The following is a 19,345-nucleotide window of genomic DNA, read 5'->3' on the forward strand; positions in this document are numbered from 1 at the left end:
AGGAGAGAGAGAGAGAGAGAGTGAAAGAAAGAAAAAAGTCACTATTTAAAAAAAGTAAAACTAGAAAACTTTTCTTCTGAAGTCAGCATGCTGTAAATATATGTAGGTAGGTACCTCTACCAAGTCAAACTGACACTATGAAACGCATTTACCCTATCACTGTTTAATTTTTCTGGACAACTGGCATGCAGCCAGAGTTGCTGTTTTACAATCTCCACTCAACACAACAAGGCCCAAACTGTTAGCCCCAGGGGAGGCAACTCCTGTGGAGTTTCGGGTATCACTCTGCCGACAAAGAAGGTTAGAAAGAATACTTTGGATTCATTCCCCCCTATTCCTTCTCTCCTAGATACGAGAATAAGAGAAAATGGTAGAAGAAGGATAGCTGGGGGCGGAACACAACGGCCCTTCAGCCTGGGACAGAAGTGAGTGATCTGATGGCCGCGGTGGCCCCCTCGTGGCACGGACACAGCGGGAAGCTGACGACTCTCTCGACTCGACGGTCCCTCGATTTGCAGTGTCCCCTGGATGTTGACGAGGACAGCTGGACTGGACGGGGAAAGGGGGATTTGTTGCTGGTGCCACACACACTAACGTAGGCACGCATGGGAGCATGCACGCACGCACGCACATGCACACACGCATAATATACACATACACACACACACACACACACACACACACACACACATATACAAACACACACTCACATAATAATATACACTAATACATACGCGCTCTCTCTCTCTCTCTCTCTCTCTCTCTCTCTCTCTCTCTCTCTCTCTCACACACACACACACACACACACACACACACACATCATGACTTTACAACAAAATTCTGAACCCACGGGAATAACTACCACTCTCATTCAGGTGATGAAGCCCAACATGTACAAAAACCGAGATATCGTCTTGACACGTGTACACACTCTTAATGAATATTCATTTCATTAGACCTTTACTATCTGAATCATGCAAACCCAAGCTGGCAAACTATAAGCTGCTGTCTCAGCCACATGAGCATACAAGAACAAAAACCAGGTCTATATTTTCTGGATAGAACAAAGAGAAACAAATGCAAAAAGAAATAAACAAAACCGAACAATGACCAACTCATACTTTCGATATTGTATTTTTTAAACCAAAGCACACAGTATACTCATATCAGTGCCTATCTGTCACTATACTCAATGCCTGTCGATTACATAATATAATATAGACCCTAAACGGCGTAGGCCTACCTGTACCTGTAAATTAACTGAATACATCATCGTAACACACTTTTTCCTCACGTTTTATTTCAAACAACATTGATTTGTTGCACTTTAACAAAATCAAGTAACGTTTAATGTACCGAACAATGGGATAGTACAGTAAGACCTTACATTAAATGTACGTTATAGTGAATTAGGGTAAGCAGGGAATCAATGAATTATGCTTGTCTTGTTATTTTACTTTGGCGTGATATTTATTATATTGACGCTTTCTACGTGTAGTGATTCGTTTGCCTTGTTTTGTTTTTCCGATCGTTTGCGTGTCCTAGGGCTTTGACAAAATTCCCGACCAAGGCAGAGATTAAGAATAATACAGATTATTAAAAACAGTTTAGAATTTGTCTGTCTACTTTTTCCTTAAACCTGTAACCCCCTACCGCCACTCACCCCACCCCCCTTTTTTTTCTTCCTTCTATCCCTTGATTTGGTTCGCACCTCCTGTGCTTCACGCGATGAATCTCTTCTTTTCATCCACTTTTCTATTGATAAAGACAAATCTGACACTTTTGTACTAAGCTTTGTAATCGTATCGACAAGTACGGCGCATTGATTGTGCCACCCCACAATCTCAAATTGCCTGTCTCACATTTGTACAACTTTTCAGGCGCCCAAGATGAAGGAACATTCCTTTTTCTGTGTAGTTTTCCAATCCTCGCAACATCCTCATCCCATTCCCCCCACCCGCCATATACACGCGCACTAAATGGCCTTTATTATGCTGTTGTTGTGCTTCTCTTTAATTCAAATTCAAACATAAATTTCTGAAGACGACACGCATTCTCAGTTGCACTGCTTGTAAGTCGTGTATCGGCACACTCACTCGTGTCTGAACGCAAACATACATTTAGAATTGGGGAAACCGATTGAATGTGCCGCCATGAACTGCTGCTGCAAGCACAAGGCCTTTTTTTTGAAGACTAGTAACAATCATCTTCACTTGCCTTCTGAGCTCGTGGCAAACAAATCCTATTGTAGCGGAATTTGCAGCTAGAATAGGGCCCATGCTGAGCCGTTTTCTGTAGGATCATTGTGTGCCCTTGTCGCCGGCTACCACTAGTGTTGGCCCCACATAAAAGACACAAACAAGCTCTACGCGGGTACCCGGAGGCCTCGTCCTGCCGACACCTTCAGCACCGCAGGGGGACGCGGTGTGAAAATAGAACATCGGAAGATGCCTCTACACCTGGGAGTGTTCCCTTTGACACTTTTTTCCTGGGCCAAAAGCTCGGAGACCCGGGGAGCATCTGCTGCTGCTGGTGCAAAGTTGGACATCTCCTCAAGCGGCCGCTCAGTGTCATGTTTATGATTATGATTTCCCCTCAAGCTTTCTGTTCTCGGTTTCTTTCTCTCGGGCATGGGGTGGGGGCGTGACTGCTCGGGTAAATCGACCGCATCCAATCTGAGAGCGCTTCTTGTAGCGGGTTGAGCGAGACGCTAATGAGGCTGTGCATCGTCTGGGGGGAACAAGAATATACCCCCGGGCGTTGGAACCAAACAGCGCGCTGCTCTGCCATACCTAATTAAATATAATATGTGCACATATTGAACTTTTCATTTTAAAAAAATTGAAACTAGAATTCAGCTTCTCACTTACGTGATTACTGATGGGAGTTGCGGAGTCGGTTAATGTTTGAAAAAACAAACAAACAACAACAACAATAAAAGCATAATTAGTTTTAAGCTTTAGTAAAAGTTTAATGACAATTGCAACACATATAGGTCCTTTAAAGTTCAGAAAATGAGAGATGTTTCTAGAGAGTAACAAGTAAAGAAAAAGTAGGAGAGATCATGAAAATAGATGGTAAGCATGAGTAGTTCTACGCCCCACGTATTTGAGAGCAATACTAGGTCATAGTATGATCTCCAGAAGCACCAATTTAAGAAAAGGACGAGAAATGATTAATGGGACAAGATGCACCCATCAACAGATGGACCCAGCACCCCCAAGGACTTTTACACTGTGCGTTTTTACTCCCCCATCGCCACAATTTATATCATTTTGGAGGCGGGGTTTGACCTTCTCTGAAAGGGCAACCTGAAATGAGAGGGATATAACACCCCAGCAGGGAAATCGAGTTACTCGATAAGAATTTCCCCCTCTCGGATTACAAACTGGGGTCCTTTGAGGTCAACGCTCAGAGTATAAAAAAAAGCACCCCCACAAATAAGTTTCAACATCCATACCTCGCCCTTGGGATGCAGAATAACAGAACAACAAATAAACCGTAATGCACATCACCCCAGTTGTATTAGGTCCGGCTACATTCTTCTTTACACAAATTGATATTGTATTTCACTTATAAATAACAGTAAATAAACAAGTTCCTTTGAAAATAAATCCTCATCAATATTTGTGATTAAAGACAAACCACTGAAATAATGAAGGGCAAGAGATGAAATTTACCGATTGCAGCAATGTGTGAAATCATGCAGCTTACTCATCAGTCCAAAACAAGCAAGACAATCAAAGGTCTCTCTCTCTCTCTATCTGTTTCTCTCTATCTATATGTTTCTCTCTATCTATCTGTTTATCTCTATCTATATTTATCTTTGTGTGTGTTTGTATGTATGTGTGTGTGTGTGTGTGTGTGTGTGTGTGTGTGTGTGTGTGTGTGTGTGTGTGTGTGTGTGTGTGTGTGTGTGTGTGTCAAGTACAGTAGAATTAAGTATTAATGCTTGTTGATCTGAATCATTTGATACTCCAGGTAATTGCTTTTCCTAATGAAGCAGCCGTAAAGCTCTCTTCTCCAAGACGAAATCGTGAAAGAACTACATGTCAATTGTCTTTTTCTGACGATGCGTTTTCAGGTTTGGTATGTGTTTATTACTTCACTACACTTGTTCATTCCGTATGCTGTCATGTCCGTAATTTAAGAAAATAAACATATTTCTTAAAGAACTATTGACGTTACATGCCTTGACAGATGCCTGTTATTTTTTTCTTTCATTTTTCCTTTTTTTTTCCTTTTTCGTTGTTAAGTTTCCTTGTTTTCGTCCTAACACTGCAAATACTTATCTTGGTTCTTGTCCCTATAGTTCCTTATTGTCATAATGTTTCTTATTTGTGTGAAAGTACCTCTCCTCTTGTTAGCATATTCTTGCCTTTACATAATTTTGTACCGGTACCTCCCTCCATGCCTATGGCGCTAAAACGAACTTAAATACTTAATAGTATTTGATTTGATCACCTCTATTTCTACATTTCGTCCTTTCCCCAGAGAACAAACGCCCCCAAAAGACAAGAAGCCAAGTAGATCAATGGCTCCACTGCTTATTTTCCTTTTCCTGTGTGCGACTTTTCTCGCTCCAGTCAGGTCGATATGCGATAAGAGTTACATGAACAAAGAAAAAGAGGTGTGGAACTGGTTCAAGAAAGTAGATCCGAGTGGTACGGCTAAGTGTAGAGTGAATGGGACTTTCTTTAACGATTTTAGGAGATAAGCACGTTAAAAAAATGTATGCAAAAATAAAGGTAGGGCTTGTGAAAATTATGCAGATTATTTTTTACACCTCCATCGATACAATATAAAATACTAGGAGCCTGTCAGGGCCAGCCTGGACTGAAATGGATACTTTATTTTATATTGAAATACTTGAAAAAAGTTCTCTCAAGACGGGACTCGAACTCGGGTCTTCTGCAAAGTGCCAAACCATCATAGCATAGGCAGACAAAAGTAAAATAAAACAATGAAAGAGCAAAAAGATTATGATTAAGAGAAATCTAAATAAGGAACTTATCCTTTTAAAATGGACACAAAAAGAATATAATGAAATAACACAAAATGATTAAAAAAAAGAATATATCACAATTAAGGAAGAGAAAAATGAAACAAAAGAAAGGCACGAGAATGCTGATGAAGCCCACAGACATCCATTTATATCAAAGAAAGACTACCCATCTAATTTTCCCTTCCTCATTTGTGCCATTTTGAAATTGTTCCCGTAATTGCTTGAGTCAGAAATAAAACTGGTCTAGTTGAGAGGCCATTTGGCAGTTGAGGTTTAAAAAAAAAAAAGATTTCCGACACAATTTTAGAATTGTGCGTTGTTTTTAAGGTTCTGGGCCTCTATTAAAGGTAGGTCATACTACGCTATAACCTATTATTATTGTAATTATTACAAGGGTCATCGCCTTAGTGATGTTCAGTAATCTCTATCCCGTTTGCAGAAATTGCCATCTTCTGTCGAAACCGTTGTGTCAGGTCTTTGGTGATTTCACAGCTTTTAGAGAAACAATTAATTTGATCTACCGGTACTAGTAGATTTTGGATCCCGTCTATATTCTGGAAGAGTGCGTAAATATTACGAAGGCATTTTACCTTCACCTGCAACACAAATAATGTTCAACAGTGGTCCCAGTGACAAATGGTGACAAGGGTTTCGTCAATAAGGAAAGCACAAGATGATGAAACGAAAAAATAGGACATAATTGACAACATGATGATTAATTTTATTACATAGTAATTCAAAGGAGACAATCAGTATTTTAGACAAAACCTGATGATATTCTTAAGATTGCTTCCCTTGAAAGACATTCTGCCATTCATCCCAAGCTGGAGGCCTATCAGCCAGACCGTAACCCCCACACGCATTATGATTGTGGTACAGCTATTGGCATTTACTCAGCGGAAAATCTTTGATAGAAAAGGTTTGCACCTGTTATGTCTTGATTATCCAATTAAACTATGTGCAATGAAAAAATCTACACCCTTAAACCTATTCGTTTCCTCTCAAATAGAATAACAGAATGCACACAAAAGCAAAATGACTTCTGATGGATCTAAACAAATTATTCATTAAATGACTAGATTCTATAAACCACATTGTTTTTCAATACTGCTGTAACATTATTTTTCAGTTTGTTCCCATTGTAAAGTATTTTGTAACGTTAACTGACGATTTTAGACGTCATTTGTACATGCATTACAGACTTCAGGTTCAGGCATGAAGAATTCTTTAAGCTGGCAATCAACTATGTAGGTTTTACTTGAGACTTTGTCTTGAGGGGGGCACCTGAAGGCTGCCTATAGGCATCGCCTTCACATGTCCAAACAGTGGTGCAGATTTTGCTGTGGCAAATGGGGCTGTTTACATTGTTTTGAAGAAGAAAAGGCAGAGATGAAAACCTGTGATGTGGCGTAAACGATGGGAGAAAAATAAAGAAGAAAGGGGAAGAAAAAGAGAGGGCGAGCGAGGGAGCAGGAGAGAGGAAGAAAGAAATAGATAGGGAGGGAGGGAGGGAGGGAGGGAGGGAGAGAGAGAGAGAGAGAGAGAGAGAGAGAGAGAGAGAGAGAGAGAGAGAGAGAGAGAGATAGAGATAGAGAGAGAGACAGAGAGAGAGACAGAGAGAGAGAGAGAGAGAGAGAGAGAGAGAGAGGGGGGGGGGAGTGTGGGGGTGCAAAATGTCAAACAAAGATAGACAGGTTTGGTATTAAGCAACAGAATTCATTGACGTAAAATTTTACATTTTTATTCTTTTTTACTCTCGATTTTTTAACTCCCAATACCTTGGTCTCAAGTTTGCACAAAACATATCTGTTACTGACAGGAATTCACAAGTCCGCCTTGAGGCAGGAGATTTTCCCAAATTTTGGGCTGTACAAATTTTAAAACTTCCTTTGCATGAGAAGGTGCAAAAAATCTTTGTGTTACCCTGTTGCCAACAGGAAACACTAAATTTGGAATGTCATTATAAAATGTAATGTTCCTTTTGATATCACCTTACACAGAATTTTCTGTGTCCAAGACAAAAGTATCATCCAAACATACTGCTGTCAATAAAGACAGAACACTAAAAGACTAAGTAAAGCATTAACAGTATCACACAAAAAATATAGAAACAAAGGAAGTCTCATCAAACATGCTCACAGTTTATTTTGTTGATATACCACTTCATTGTTTCTATGACGGGACCTATAACTTAAAAGCCATTTCAACATGGGCACTCGGTGCCAACAAAAAGCAAGATGAAAGATAAAAATGGAGGACTGAGAATTTTTTTCAGTCATCCTACAGGAACACAAGTGCCATCTCTTCACAAGTTATCATAAAATGCAAACAAGTTCATATATATTATATATAAGATAAACATTACAGTCATCAATCACATTATCAACAGAGCTTGTAAAGTTTAAAAGGAAACAATAAGTTGTATTCTCTTCTATAGAGCTCTTTCACATTCCCAACTGAAGAATAAAGGGCAAGTTATCAGTTACATTCAAATAAAGTCTTCTTATGGTGTTGGGGGGCTGATGAGGTATGAATTACCACGCGACACTCAACATAATTGTGACATTTCACCTGAAACAAATAAGAACACAAACAAAACTAAAAAGAAGTAGGATATGGAATAGATGACTAACACAAGAGCACCCATCAGCCACTCAAAAGAGAGCAAAGAAGGTGGAGCAGATCACATCATCAGAGCTTATTGTCATTGCAATTCGCTATCAGCTTAGAGAACAAAATTTGAAAACTCCAATCTTAAGGCATTTGACCTAAGCACAATCTTAAAAATCAGCTCTCACAATAGACACATATTATTTTGCATCAATAAATCATGACAACTTAATTGAAAAAATCAAGAGAAGTAAAATGTCCTGACGATATGCCCTGCATCCTGAGGATGAGTTCAGTTTTAGTTTTAATAGAGGTTTTACAGTGCTCACAACTGCATAAGGTCATATGAGCGCCAGAAGATTAGAGGTGTTACAAGAGAGTAACAAACATAAAAAAGAAGAAGGGTAGATAAGGATGATAGATGTTTCATAGGAAAGAAGAAGCAAACCACACCAGAGCACCCGCCAACCACTCACCGAGGATGAGTAACAAGCAACAAGAAATATAAAACAACCACATTATTAAAATACATCAAAAGGGCAAAGGTCATTTTGAGAAAAGCCTCATGAAGAGCACCATAGAGATAAAGGTAATGATGACGATGACAAGCATGAGCCAGATCCACCAGGAGCAGGTCTTCGTATGCGCCTCTAGACGTTCACTCTCCACCTTCAGTTTGCTCAGGTTGGTGTCTGCCAGACGTGTGCTGTCCGAGAGTTTCTGGTGAAATAGACGTTGTCCGTTTGAGTTTCAGAGAACTGAATTGACACAAAACCCCCAAACAAATTGGAAAATTCAGATGGAAGCAAGAGACTGACAAAAAAAGGAAGGACCACTCAGCTGCCTTGTCAGGTCGCTAGGCATAAAGTGGAATACACTATGTATGAATTGAATGCATGCGCACAAACAAACACACACATTTCAAATTTATTTAAAGTGCGACGGTACTGCATTTATAACACATTTTCTTTTCTGATTTTGAGATACTCTTTTTCTTCCGGTGCCTTCTACAGTAGTTTGTATTCGACACCAAAAAAACTAGAAACAATCATTGTTGGTAATTCCTCTGGTTTTCAATACATTTTTACCAAATTAGAGAGTAAAAAGGGTTTATGAAGAGGTCATCCTGAGGAAGGGGAAGTTAGCCCAGTGGTCAGACTAATAGTAATTGTAAATATTTTACCCCCCCTATCAACCCCATTTTGACCATTTACACGGAGGGATGCTTCTACCCCGTAGGACCGATCCAGGCTGACAGGGATAAATGTCCAAGCAAACAGATGGAGATCCACCAAAAAAAATTTTTCTCCCACATCTTCAAAATGCCATGGTGAATAGCTTGACTATTACACCACATATGTCAGAGTAAACAACAACAACAAAAAAAGAAGGAAGACAAATGATACCCTAGAAAAATAGCATCACTTTCATTTGAAAGAAAGGTGAAGAGAAACAGTGACTTTGGAGGTATCAGACTTGTTTTTGTTCAAACTGACTTAAACTGTTGTTATTATAGACCAAAAAAAGGGGGGTCGGGGGAGGCCCAGGTGGAAGAAAGAAAAGGAAAAATAACCTCGTAGAATACAAAATCAGCTCATCAGACATAGATAAATATATGGACTGTATCTGTAGATAATTCGAAAGTTCCCTCTTTTTGGGGAAAAGACAGTGGCTTTTATATGCTGTAAAAAACTAATTTCTTTCATTCAGAAACAACTCAGTTTGACAAGCTGTACAATTATAGTCCTTAGAAACAAAAGTCCACAAAAATCCATCACATTATTTAAAGTTTTACCTTGGTATCATCCCTAACGACCCGGTTAGCTTCTGTCATGTTCTGTTTGAGTGCCCGAGTGTGCATGAGCATATCTTCAGCCAGTTTCTCCTGCAGCTTATGGTGGTGCTGTAGTATAGTGTTGATATCTTCTTCCTCCTGCCCCTTGCCGCGATGCCGCAAGCCGTCACCACCTGGTATTTCAATAGAATGAAACAAACTTAAAATAGCAAATTTAGCTCTTACATGAATGTCTCAGAACCCCCAGTATCCCACTGTCACTGTCTTAGAAAAACTGGGGAAAAAATGAGCATAGAGAAAGCTTGGCAAACAGCTTCACAAAGAGCGTGAGTCATCAAAATGTTTTTCTTACTTTTAGTAGAAGTTCTATGGCGCTCGTAACTGCATAAGGTCAAAGGAGCGGCAGACGATTAAATGTGTTACAAGAGAGTAATAAACATAAAAAAGAAGAAGGGGAGATAAGGACGATAGATGTTTGATAGGAAAGAGCACCCGCCAACCACCCACTCAAAATGTTTACAGTCCTAAAAAGTAGTAGGGGGACAAAACAATTTTTTTTTTTTTTTAAAACAGGAGAGACAAAGTATGGATGAATCTAATATTACGCACTTTAGTACGTTCTTGAGACAAAAAGCAGTCTATTATTTAGTCTCTACCACTGACTTAAACAACCACTTAATATTAAATAACTTGTCATTACATTCTCTTTGCTCTCACAGTCGCAATAAATAATATCAAAAGACCAGGAAATACAGACTTTTACGTGATATTAGTGGTTTCTTCAATTTGTGCAGTGTTCTAAAACATAATGCTCCACATAATGTAGATGAGTGTGCACTATCTGAGACAACTGAGCGGAGCATGATTCTTGACATTAGTGAAACAGGCTGACCTCTGCCCAAATTTAAAAGAAAGGACAGTCCCAGCAAGTACATATATTTTCAACATACACTTTATGATTGCACCTATGTAAAGGATACTTCCATACTGTAACCCATGGACCATGAATAGCTGAGATATACTCATGATAGTGTATTCCCTGTGTCCAATAGGACGAGCTTTGCTTTTTATTCACCCTCTGTACAGATGTCGATTTCTGAAACATCTCAGAAAGTGAAGAAATTATAACTTAGACAAACATAGCTATCACATTTGATTTTGAGCTTCATGACCCGCATGTCTGTAATTATGTAACTTGCCTAAAACAAAAATCTGCTATTCAAATTTGAGAACATTTGAACTGTTGAAAGGAAGCTTACTCGAAAGGAAACTTATAAAATTTATGTAAAATAGAAACCCATCACAAATTTGAATTCATGTTGCTTGAATATCAATTTTCATAAACAATACCTTCTTGTGATTTGTTTGTTCCCAGCAGTTCTGCTCTAACATCCTCCTCACACTTCGCCTTTGCTTTGGCCTGAAGCTGCCTCGAGGGAGCACTGTTGACATTTGAGCTGACGGGACGCAATCGCTCCGTAATTAGAGCTCTCTCTGCGACACATGGCTGTATTGAAAAGTATTTTAAAATGCTAACACTGTTGAAAGCATGAATAAAAACACAGAACTTAAACATTTAAAAATCCCCCCCACCACTCCCTAAAAAAGCATAGGATCTCATCAGTCTTTGCAATAAATAGACTTTAGTCTCTAGGGTTACCATACAAAGTCGCAAAAAGGCCAATTAGAATTGTATGAGAATGATTTTCTAATACAAATTTTTAGCCTACACAGTTTGGATCTAAACAGGGCAAAAAGTGAAAAGTTACCACACATTTATCTTCAATCAGTAATCATATTCCACAAACGTGAAGTCTACATCACAATGAAAATCACCTTTTTTTCTGCCTCAGCTAAGCCTTTCAGCAGATCCACTTGCTTCTGGTACTCTAGCAGTGTCTCTTGGGTTGTTTTGCTGTCAGGTACAAGAAAAAGAAGAACTTATTTCTGTTAAATTAAAATTTCAGAATATAATGTGGTTAAATCCAAAGACAGGAACCAAAAATGTCTTTTACTTGTATCCCTGATTGTTTTTTTAATAGCCATGAACCTTTAACTCATTCAGTGCTGAGTGCTTCAACAGTGAACTCCCCTCATATACTGGGCATTTTGTTGTGGCAATATGAAATTAGGTCTACCCACAAAAATAAATAAAAAATGCCGGGCTCAATGGCTGTTCGAGCAGAAAAAAGTCTCCTTGACCTTTCCGAAAAAGCATCACGATTAGTAAAATAACTTGGTATGGAGTAGACAGAGTAATTCTTTCCATAAAGATAGTGAGGCAGAATGCGAGAATACTCGTCCCTAGAAAGTGGGAGGGACCCAGGTTTCATGAGTATTCTCGTCCGTAGCACACTGAATGAGTTTTAAAACCATTTACTGGAGGAGGGTGGGGGTAAGTAATTACTGTGGTGGTCAACATCCCGGCCCTGTAATTCCAAGGTTCATGAAGCAACTTAAAAAGTTATTTCAAGCAGCCTTTAACACTTTGCCATCACATCTTGCCGAACGGCGATGTTTGCCACCCAGTTTCTATGGATTTTCCGCAAATGCCTTTGCCTTTGATGGCAAGGGTTTTTACTATTTGAGCCTTGTGATGGCAAATTTTCAATATATTTCAAAATCATTAAAATTGAAAGATGCAATTTAAACACCTTCCTGAAAGTCTTCACAAGATTACCAGAAAAGGAACAACATAAAAAGACAAGCAAGAGTGTACTTGGTTAAAGATATCTTTATTATGATTTGAACATTCATGACATCTCTTTTTAAAAAATCATAGAGTACAAAAAGGAAAGTCTTCAAAATGTGGATACAAAGACAATGTTTCTTCTATTTTGAAGAGTATGTTACCTTGGGGACTTTTTCAGTTCTGTCAGGTAATTTTGGAGGGCTCCGATATACTGGAGAAAAAAAAATTGAAAAGTATTAGATGAATAACTCTAGTAAGTGATATGCAAAACCATGATGTTGTTATCACAGACGAGAGAAAATACTACAGAAGTAAAGTAAGCATAGTCAGTCAGGTGCCTGCTGTACCATTCCACTGCTTTTCTGTATACACTGTATGCGCCAACACCATTAAACCATGAAAGGCCTATCATGATGCATGATAGTGTCCCATTTTGTGGGGAGATGATGGTATAAAAGGAAAGTAAAGAGTCAAGGGATGATAAGAGAATAAAAAAAGTAAGATCTGAAACTTGGAATGGGTCTGCTTTTAACTCACTGGAGACTGGGCCTTTTTCGGGTTTACATGCGCTGAAGACTGGCATTTTTGGGAGTATTTCAACATTTTAAACAACATCCTTCCCAAAGACATACAGCCACCATTTCTACACACATAACAGATCTAAACATGCCCAATATGACACAAAAAAACAGAAAAGCAATATCTTTTATCATTCTTTAGAATTTTTTATTTTAAAGGAGCCTTTTTGAAAATGTACTAAAATTTGCTACTCGCCAAAATGTTTTAACGTAGTGTCTTGGGTAAAAAAAAAAGATCAAACCCCCCGAAAATTAAACTTGTGTGTGCCTTTTATTGTGTTTTGTGTTTCAAAATGAATAAAAAGTCCAAACTCATGTCATGAATAGGCAGGTAATCAATGGTAATCCTTATTAGCTGTCTAATCAACTTCAGTGTGAAAAAAAACAGGGCACCAGACAAAGCGGAATTTTGCATTTAAAGCCTTGTCTAGATCTAGAACACTCTCTATCAAAATCAGTGCTTCAAGTATCATACATTGTGCTTTGACGCTCATTATATTGAAATCAGGATCCCTATGGTCTAAAATATATCGTAATTATCAGAATTTTCTGACCAGAAAAATATTTGCTTTTTCGTGCTGCCAAGTGGCTGGTTGGCGGATGCTCTGGTATGGTTTGCTCCTTCTTTCCTATCAAACAACTCTCGTCCTGATCTCTCCTCTTTCTTTTTTAGTGTTTGTTACTCTCTTGTAACACTTTATCTTCGCCACTTATTGATCTTATTGCGTTACATGTGCTGTAAAACTCTTACTAAACCTAAACGTGCTGTCATTGTACTGACAAAGTTTTGCGAGAACAGACATGTCAGAGAAACGAAAGTAGGGCCTCAGTGTGACGAATAAGTTCCATTCCGGGTCAATAACTCAAAACTCAAAAAGTTTCCAGCCAATTCCGGTAAAACTTAGCACGAAACGAAACAAAGGTCGGCTGCGCCGTAAGAGACGGTTCACGCAGTGTTTGCTCGCATATTTTGCAGAGGAAAAAAGGCAAAACTTGTGCTCGCAGTGGGTGCGTGAACCTCTTCTCGGGAAAATATTGGTGTTCGAAAATGCTGCGTGAAACATCTCAAGTGAGATAACATTGGACAATTTTAATGTTGTCTACAAGTTTAACTAGATCTAAGTGTGGTTTAGTATTGTTTATGTGCATAGAATAGATATCACAGCAATCATCCACATCTATTTCTACCTAAATCCGGTAAATATTCAATATAAAATATGTGGGTATTTTTTTACTTTCCCTCCCGTCTCACACTCAGCTACCAGTTGTCTATTTTCTACTAAATATTGATGCGCTGAACACGAAATATCAACTTCATTTCCGTCGCAAATTAATGGTTTTTGAAATATTTGATTGTTTTTAACCGAGATAGACATGCTTTGGACCAATCGGGGGGTTCCAGGGGGGCCTGCCCCACTGGGGTAAAAGAAAATCTGGGGGGCCCCCCTGTTTTTACACCCATAATTTGATATTTTACAGTTAGATTTGAAATTGTCTTGAAAATAATTCATTTGCGACAGTTTTAGTGGCTTTATGTGTGATCTGCAGCAAACAGTACAGCAGTTTGACCCCTGAAACAGTGCATCTGTTAGCGGGAGTGAAAGTAAAAATTTACCAAATGTGCAAATCTCGAAGAGATTGTCAATTGAGACAAATGTCCTGATACTCATTTCCTACACATATATTATTATTATTATTATTATTATTATAATTAGGTTTTGAAGACAGTATACTCATGGCCTGGGAAGAACTTCCATAACGAGTGATGACCCTAACAAACACAATAAAGAAGAGACCCAACCCTATCCCTAACCCTCTATTCTAATCTGCCTCATCATAGTGTCATAGCGGTTGCTCGTTACGGAGGAGGAGGTCCTCCCATGGCCTGAAAATGAAAACAAACATGTTTGTTTTAGAGGCCGCCAGTCCGGAGATTGGTTTAAGCCACGATGGTTACTTTGCACCTTTAATCTGGTTAGCCCCCGCCTACCAAACCGAACAAATTGTGCCAATTCAAAGACAAAGGGCACTGGAAGATGCGTGCCTGGTCATCCTGATGACGATGTAGCCTAGATCTATATCTGGGTGCTTTTTCGGTAGTTCCCACCCCCCTTATTTGAGCCTGACCTACATCTAGATCTAATCTAGATCTATACACGTTTGATTCGCGGTGAGCTAAGATATCAAACCTAACAACTGCTAAACATTAAATTATGGTAAAATTCAGGGGGGCATGCCCCCCTGAAACCCCCCTACTCTTGTGATCCAAACCCGTGAATAAAATTGCGGGGTGGGAACTACCGAAAAAGCGCGCCTATATCTGGATGGGCTAGCGCAACCAACTTGACGCACTGGCACCGACGGCGTCGGGAAGTCCATGCATTGGGCCTACACAGATTACTGATTACGATGATTGAAAGTTAAAAACAATACAAGTTTACTATGTGTTACACCTTTTCAAAACGCCAGTCTCTGTTTTCTTTATCTTCTGCCATGGCCCGGCATTGCTGCAGAAGCCTGTTGAAATTTATTTCATTACGTGTACCTCCAGCCATGATTGTTTTCATCGTAAGTGGTAAATTACTCTCACAAAAAGAAGAGCTCCACAATCGACTTTTTATAACCTTCAGGCACCAAGATCCTTTTCCTGTTTTCGTTGTCAGAGACAACTATGTAAACAACGGATCGGCTGAGTGAATAATGTAAAGGGGTGGATTCAAAGGCAAGTGTCAATATTTTTAATCGGAAGAAAGTGTAAAGGATTCGGGGGGAGAATTAAATACCGATTTTCACCGGAGAAGGTGGAGCTTAAGTGCTGGGCGGGAATTTTGTTTGAGTTACTAGATTAAGTCAAGTTTCTCACGAAGTCTGTCAAGAGTCAAGCACGTCAAATGTGTTTTTGTTTGTTAATAATAAAAAAAATATTATACAGATTAAATTCTAGATCTAGATCTAGAATCTAATCTCTAAATCTAGATCTAGATCTAGATTCTATAGTTGATCGAAATTGTAAATTTTTTCCCCAGACTGTTCAATCTGCTAGATTTGTTATAAATAATACGTTTTGAAACGTGTCTACAATTTAGAAAGAGCCATTCACTTCCATTATTATGGGGAAAAAAAAATATACTGCTCCTGCGGAGTAGATGCACACACCTCTCTGCTATCTAAACCAAACACCTTAGAATTAAGATATTTATCATACTGGTATAGTTATATGTGAGAATTATTCTTAAAGGCAACATGGGTAGCACAAATCTCCCCGGCTGATATAATATTATGATTAGCTTAGCAACAATGGGAGAATTTTATATAAAAGGCTATTTTACATCATTTTTTATTGTAGGCCTAATGGAAGAAGAGGGGGCTCTCATGGTCTAGACATATGGTGTTTTCTTTGCATTCAAAAACCTGAAAGTGACAGAAAATTTTCCTAAAATTTTCTCTTTTTCACCCCTTTTCCTGCTCACTGATCATACGTTCTCAGTTCTGCCACCTGCTTTCATACATGTTACTTTTCTCCCCCTCTTCTGGGCCCCTACTCTTTCCACTGTTACTCAAGGCTCCTTCTTACTTCCAAAACAAAAAAACAAAAAAAGAAATGGAAAAAGAGCCATCCATTAAAGAAAAATAAAAGAGTTAACTCAATTTCATTTCACCTCATCAAAGATATCTGTTGCAGAGGGTTTAACTAACCTCATGCATTTGCTTCAGATCTGAAGCTTGGCAATGGCAAAGCAGTCAAAGAATATCGAATGTAAAGTACACTATCAACAGGCCTGCTATCACTAGTACATCTGCTCTTTTTTTATTGATTAGATTTTAAAACTTAAAATTATTCATGGTGCCTGGTGTTAGGACATGTTGGTCTAGAAGGATAATTTTTATCCAGATTCCTTCACCCTCTCCTTAATTCACCTATCCCATAGACTGGATATGTCCGTCAGGCGCTTTTGAAGATTTGGCCACCAGCTTCCTCCACTCCTTCTGGTCTTCAGCTTTCCTGAGTGTGTCTTTGAGTTCCTGGACTGTGGCCATTCCTTGATATGTTGTCCTCCCACTTCTTCTTTGTCTGCCTCTTCTCTTTCCCTGGACGCTGCCATACAGGATTATTTTGGCAAGGCCGGATGATTGTATTGTGCAGATAATTTGAAATTGTAATTAAATTTTGTTAGAATGTTTCATCATGTCTGCTGTTATCTGCATTGTTCATTGGAAATTTCAGTTGGGTAATAATGATGAAAAATTGTAAATTACTGTTTTTTGGTTACACATTATATGTAAGACATAAATTATGTAATAATAATAGAAAGCATTTGTATAGCGCAAATCCCTGCTCAACAGCAAGCTCTATTTGCTTCACAATCTATACTATTACCCCAGCAGGCCTGAGAGCATTCTGAAACAACCTCAACTTCCTGGGAAGCATACAATGCAAGCAGCCATTTATAGGCGCTAAAACACTAATAACATACTGACAAGTTAAGACATTACGTAGTACAGCACGTTTACACTATCATAATCTTTTATGTCTTCTGTCAAAACAAAAGGCTATAAATAATAATGATTAACATGTTATAAAAGTAAATAGTAACAGGACATGTTGGTTGACATGGGAGAAAGTCAGCATGATCCACCCTCTATGTTGTAGTTATATTTTACCACATACGAGCATACTTTAAAAATCAAACCATTAAACCGTATCTTATTTAATCTTTTCATCTAATTTTACTGAGAACAATAAATAGCATTAGAAGTATGTTAAATTCATATCCAGCATGTGTAGAATAGGAGAATTCATGGATTGTTGCTTCTGGTACATGAGGACAACATTAATATTGTACATACATTCACCACCAGTATAATTAGGAGCTGCCATGCAAAATACAAAGTTTGAATTTTTCAATAATTTTGGTACAATATAGAATTTTATCTCAAGAGAGAGTTCCATGTCTCAAGAGGTTTATCAATAACCAAGTACAAACTTTGCTTGAGTGGCTTTGGTAGCCAATGCTTTTTCAATAAATTACATTTTTCAAATTAACATCCTTTGTCTTTTTTCAGTCTTCAGAACCTTACAAAAATGGCTCAAAAGACACAGGCAAATGCTGCTGTCCCAAGGAAACAGGATTTCAACAGAGGTCATTTGGGATCAAACAATTTTTCAATAGGACATGACTTCTCTGTCACAAAGAGTACTCTTCAGAGTGTCTTCAAGAAAGATTTTCCTGAGCATGGGACATACGGCCGTGCTGACCTGGCAAAACCACCCCGATTAGGTGATGTGATGCATATAGATGATCGATTCAATGAAAGAGCATCAGAAACAGTAAAAGCTTTTGAGTATCAATCGATACCTAAACCTGTCTTACTGGTAAGTGAAATTTAGTTACTACCGATATGTAGGCTATATATATATATATATATATATATATATATAAATGTATATATTTTTAAATTCATTGCGTTTTCTTTTTACGCACACATACAATGTACAAAAATGAAATTCCTTTAATACTTTAAGTAAATTAGCTTGCATAAATATAGCTTTCATGATGATATGTTGATGATGCAAACATTTAGAGAACTTTTCAATTACTACTATAGGCCTATTTAGAAAGACAATTTCATTATATCATGGCTTTGGTGATTACCGGTACCAGAACATTTGTTTTGTCATTCTTTTTGCTATTTTAATCAAATCTATTTTGATGCAAGAGCAGCTATATTATGATCATAAGTTAATGACAGTGAAATTCTAGCGGAAAGATTGAGGGAGAGATTGAGATCATGCATCATGTATAATGGAAATACCAACAAGATCTAATCATATTTTTCCTCTGTTGATGGGTAAGGATCGATAGTCTGATTTATTTTCTTGAAAAAGTACATGAGAAGTTAAATATGGAAATAAAAGGCTACATTATCAATATATGACTAAAACAAACAAATTTCCCTCTGCTTTTGCTAAAGAGTTAAAGTTAAACAATATGACAGTCATATAAACTTTAATCAAGATGGTGTCTTTATTTTTTCTTGTTTCACAGGACGTGGCAAATAAACTGAGCCATACAAACTTTAAGATGGATTCTGACACCAGCAAAATCAACTCTTTCCATACTACTCACAACCATTTCTTCAAGCCGAAAATGGGAGATACATTTTCTCCACTGCAACAAATCCAGACAACTCAAGTAAGCAGTGTCCCTCAAGGGGATAGGGAGAAAGCTGAGAAGCCAATATCTGACTACAAGTACAAGTTCACAGGGATTGATACTACCAAGAACAGAGTAGAAAGAGCACGGTGCATGCATGATGGTAAGGTTTAGGGTGAAAGGAAATTTTTAATCTTACATTTTCTAAAACATAAATGATTTCTTTGAAAGTCTATCTTCTGTCTTAACACCTTTTAGTACTGTACTGTAAGATTACTAAAAAGAAGTAGGACTTCCTTATTTAACATTCATCTTCGATGAAACCAAGCCAAATTTAGAGAACGTTGAGTACTCCCCCATTAAGGATTCAAACCAAGGCCATCTACACCGTAAACAAGCTTGACTCTAACAAAGTAACCGACTTACCTATAGTATTTTTAAATGCCTGTGATATTATTGTTTCTGTGTGTGTGTGTGTGTGTGTGTGTGTGTGTGTGTGTGTGTGTGTGT

The 19,345-nt window shown here is 38.2% G+C and overlaps 2 protein-coding genes across 2 annotated transcripts in view; one reads left to right on the forward strand and one right to left on the reverse strand.

Annotated features, from left to right (window-relative positions):
- Window positions 1–8,014: 8,014 nt before the first annotated feature.
- On the reverse strand, window positions 8,015–15,280 carry LOC101846116 (vesicle transport protein USE1). The gene is made up of 6 exons (XM_005091993.3): window positions 15,134–15,280; window positions 12,264–12,313; window positions 11,247–11,325; window positions 10,761–10,917; window positions 9,411–9,583; window positions 8,015–8,335 (listed from the first exon to the last, which is right to left on the reverse strand). The coding sequence occupies exons 1-6, from the start codon at window positions 15,245–15,247 to the stop codon at window positions 8,162–8,164; spliced, it is 747 nt and encodes a 248-aa protein (XP_005092050.1). The 5' UTR covers window positions 15,248–15,280; the 3' UTR covers window positions 8,015–8,161.
- Window positions 15,281–17,690: 2,410 nt separating this feature from the next.
- LOC101845903 overlaps window positions 17,691–19,345 on the forward strand; it is an 8,028-nt gene continuing 6,373 nt past the window's right edge. The window contains exons 1-2 of the mRNA XM_005091992.3: window positions 17,691–18,054; window positions 18,728–18,998. Of these exons, the coding sequence (XP_005092049.1) occupies window positions 17,764–18,054; window positions 18,728–18,998 (562 nt within the window). The 5' untranslated portion in view covers window positions 17,691–17,763. The remainder of the gene's footprint in view (window positions 18,055–18,727; window positions 18,999–19,345) is intronic.

This window comes from Aplysia californica, unplaced genomic scaffold (genome assembly GCF_000002075.1).
Source record: "Aplysia californica isolate F4 #8 unplaced genomic scaffold, AplCal3.0 scaffold00039, whole genome shotgun sequence".
Lineage (NCBI taxonomy): Eukaryota > Metazoa > Mollusca > Gastropoda > Aplysiida > Aplysiidae > Aplysia > Aplysia californica.

Excerpts from the sequence above, each read along its gene's own strand:
- LOC101846116 (XM_005091993.3), bottom strand. The coding sequence starts at position 15,247 with ATGAAAACAATCATGGCTGGAGGTACACGTAATGAAATAAATTTCAAC. Across the intron at positions 11,326-12,263 it reads GAACTGAAAAAGTCCCCAAG|CAAAACAACCCAAGAGACAC; the intron begins GTAACATACTCT and ends TGTACCTGACAG. Across the intron at positions 10,918-11,246 it reads TAGCTGAGGCAGAAAAAAAG|CCATGTGTCGCAGAGAGAGC; the intron begins GTGATTTTCATT and ends TTTTCAATACAG.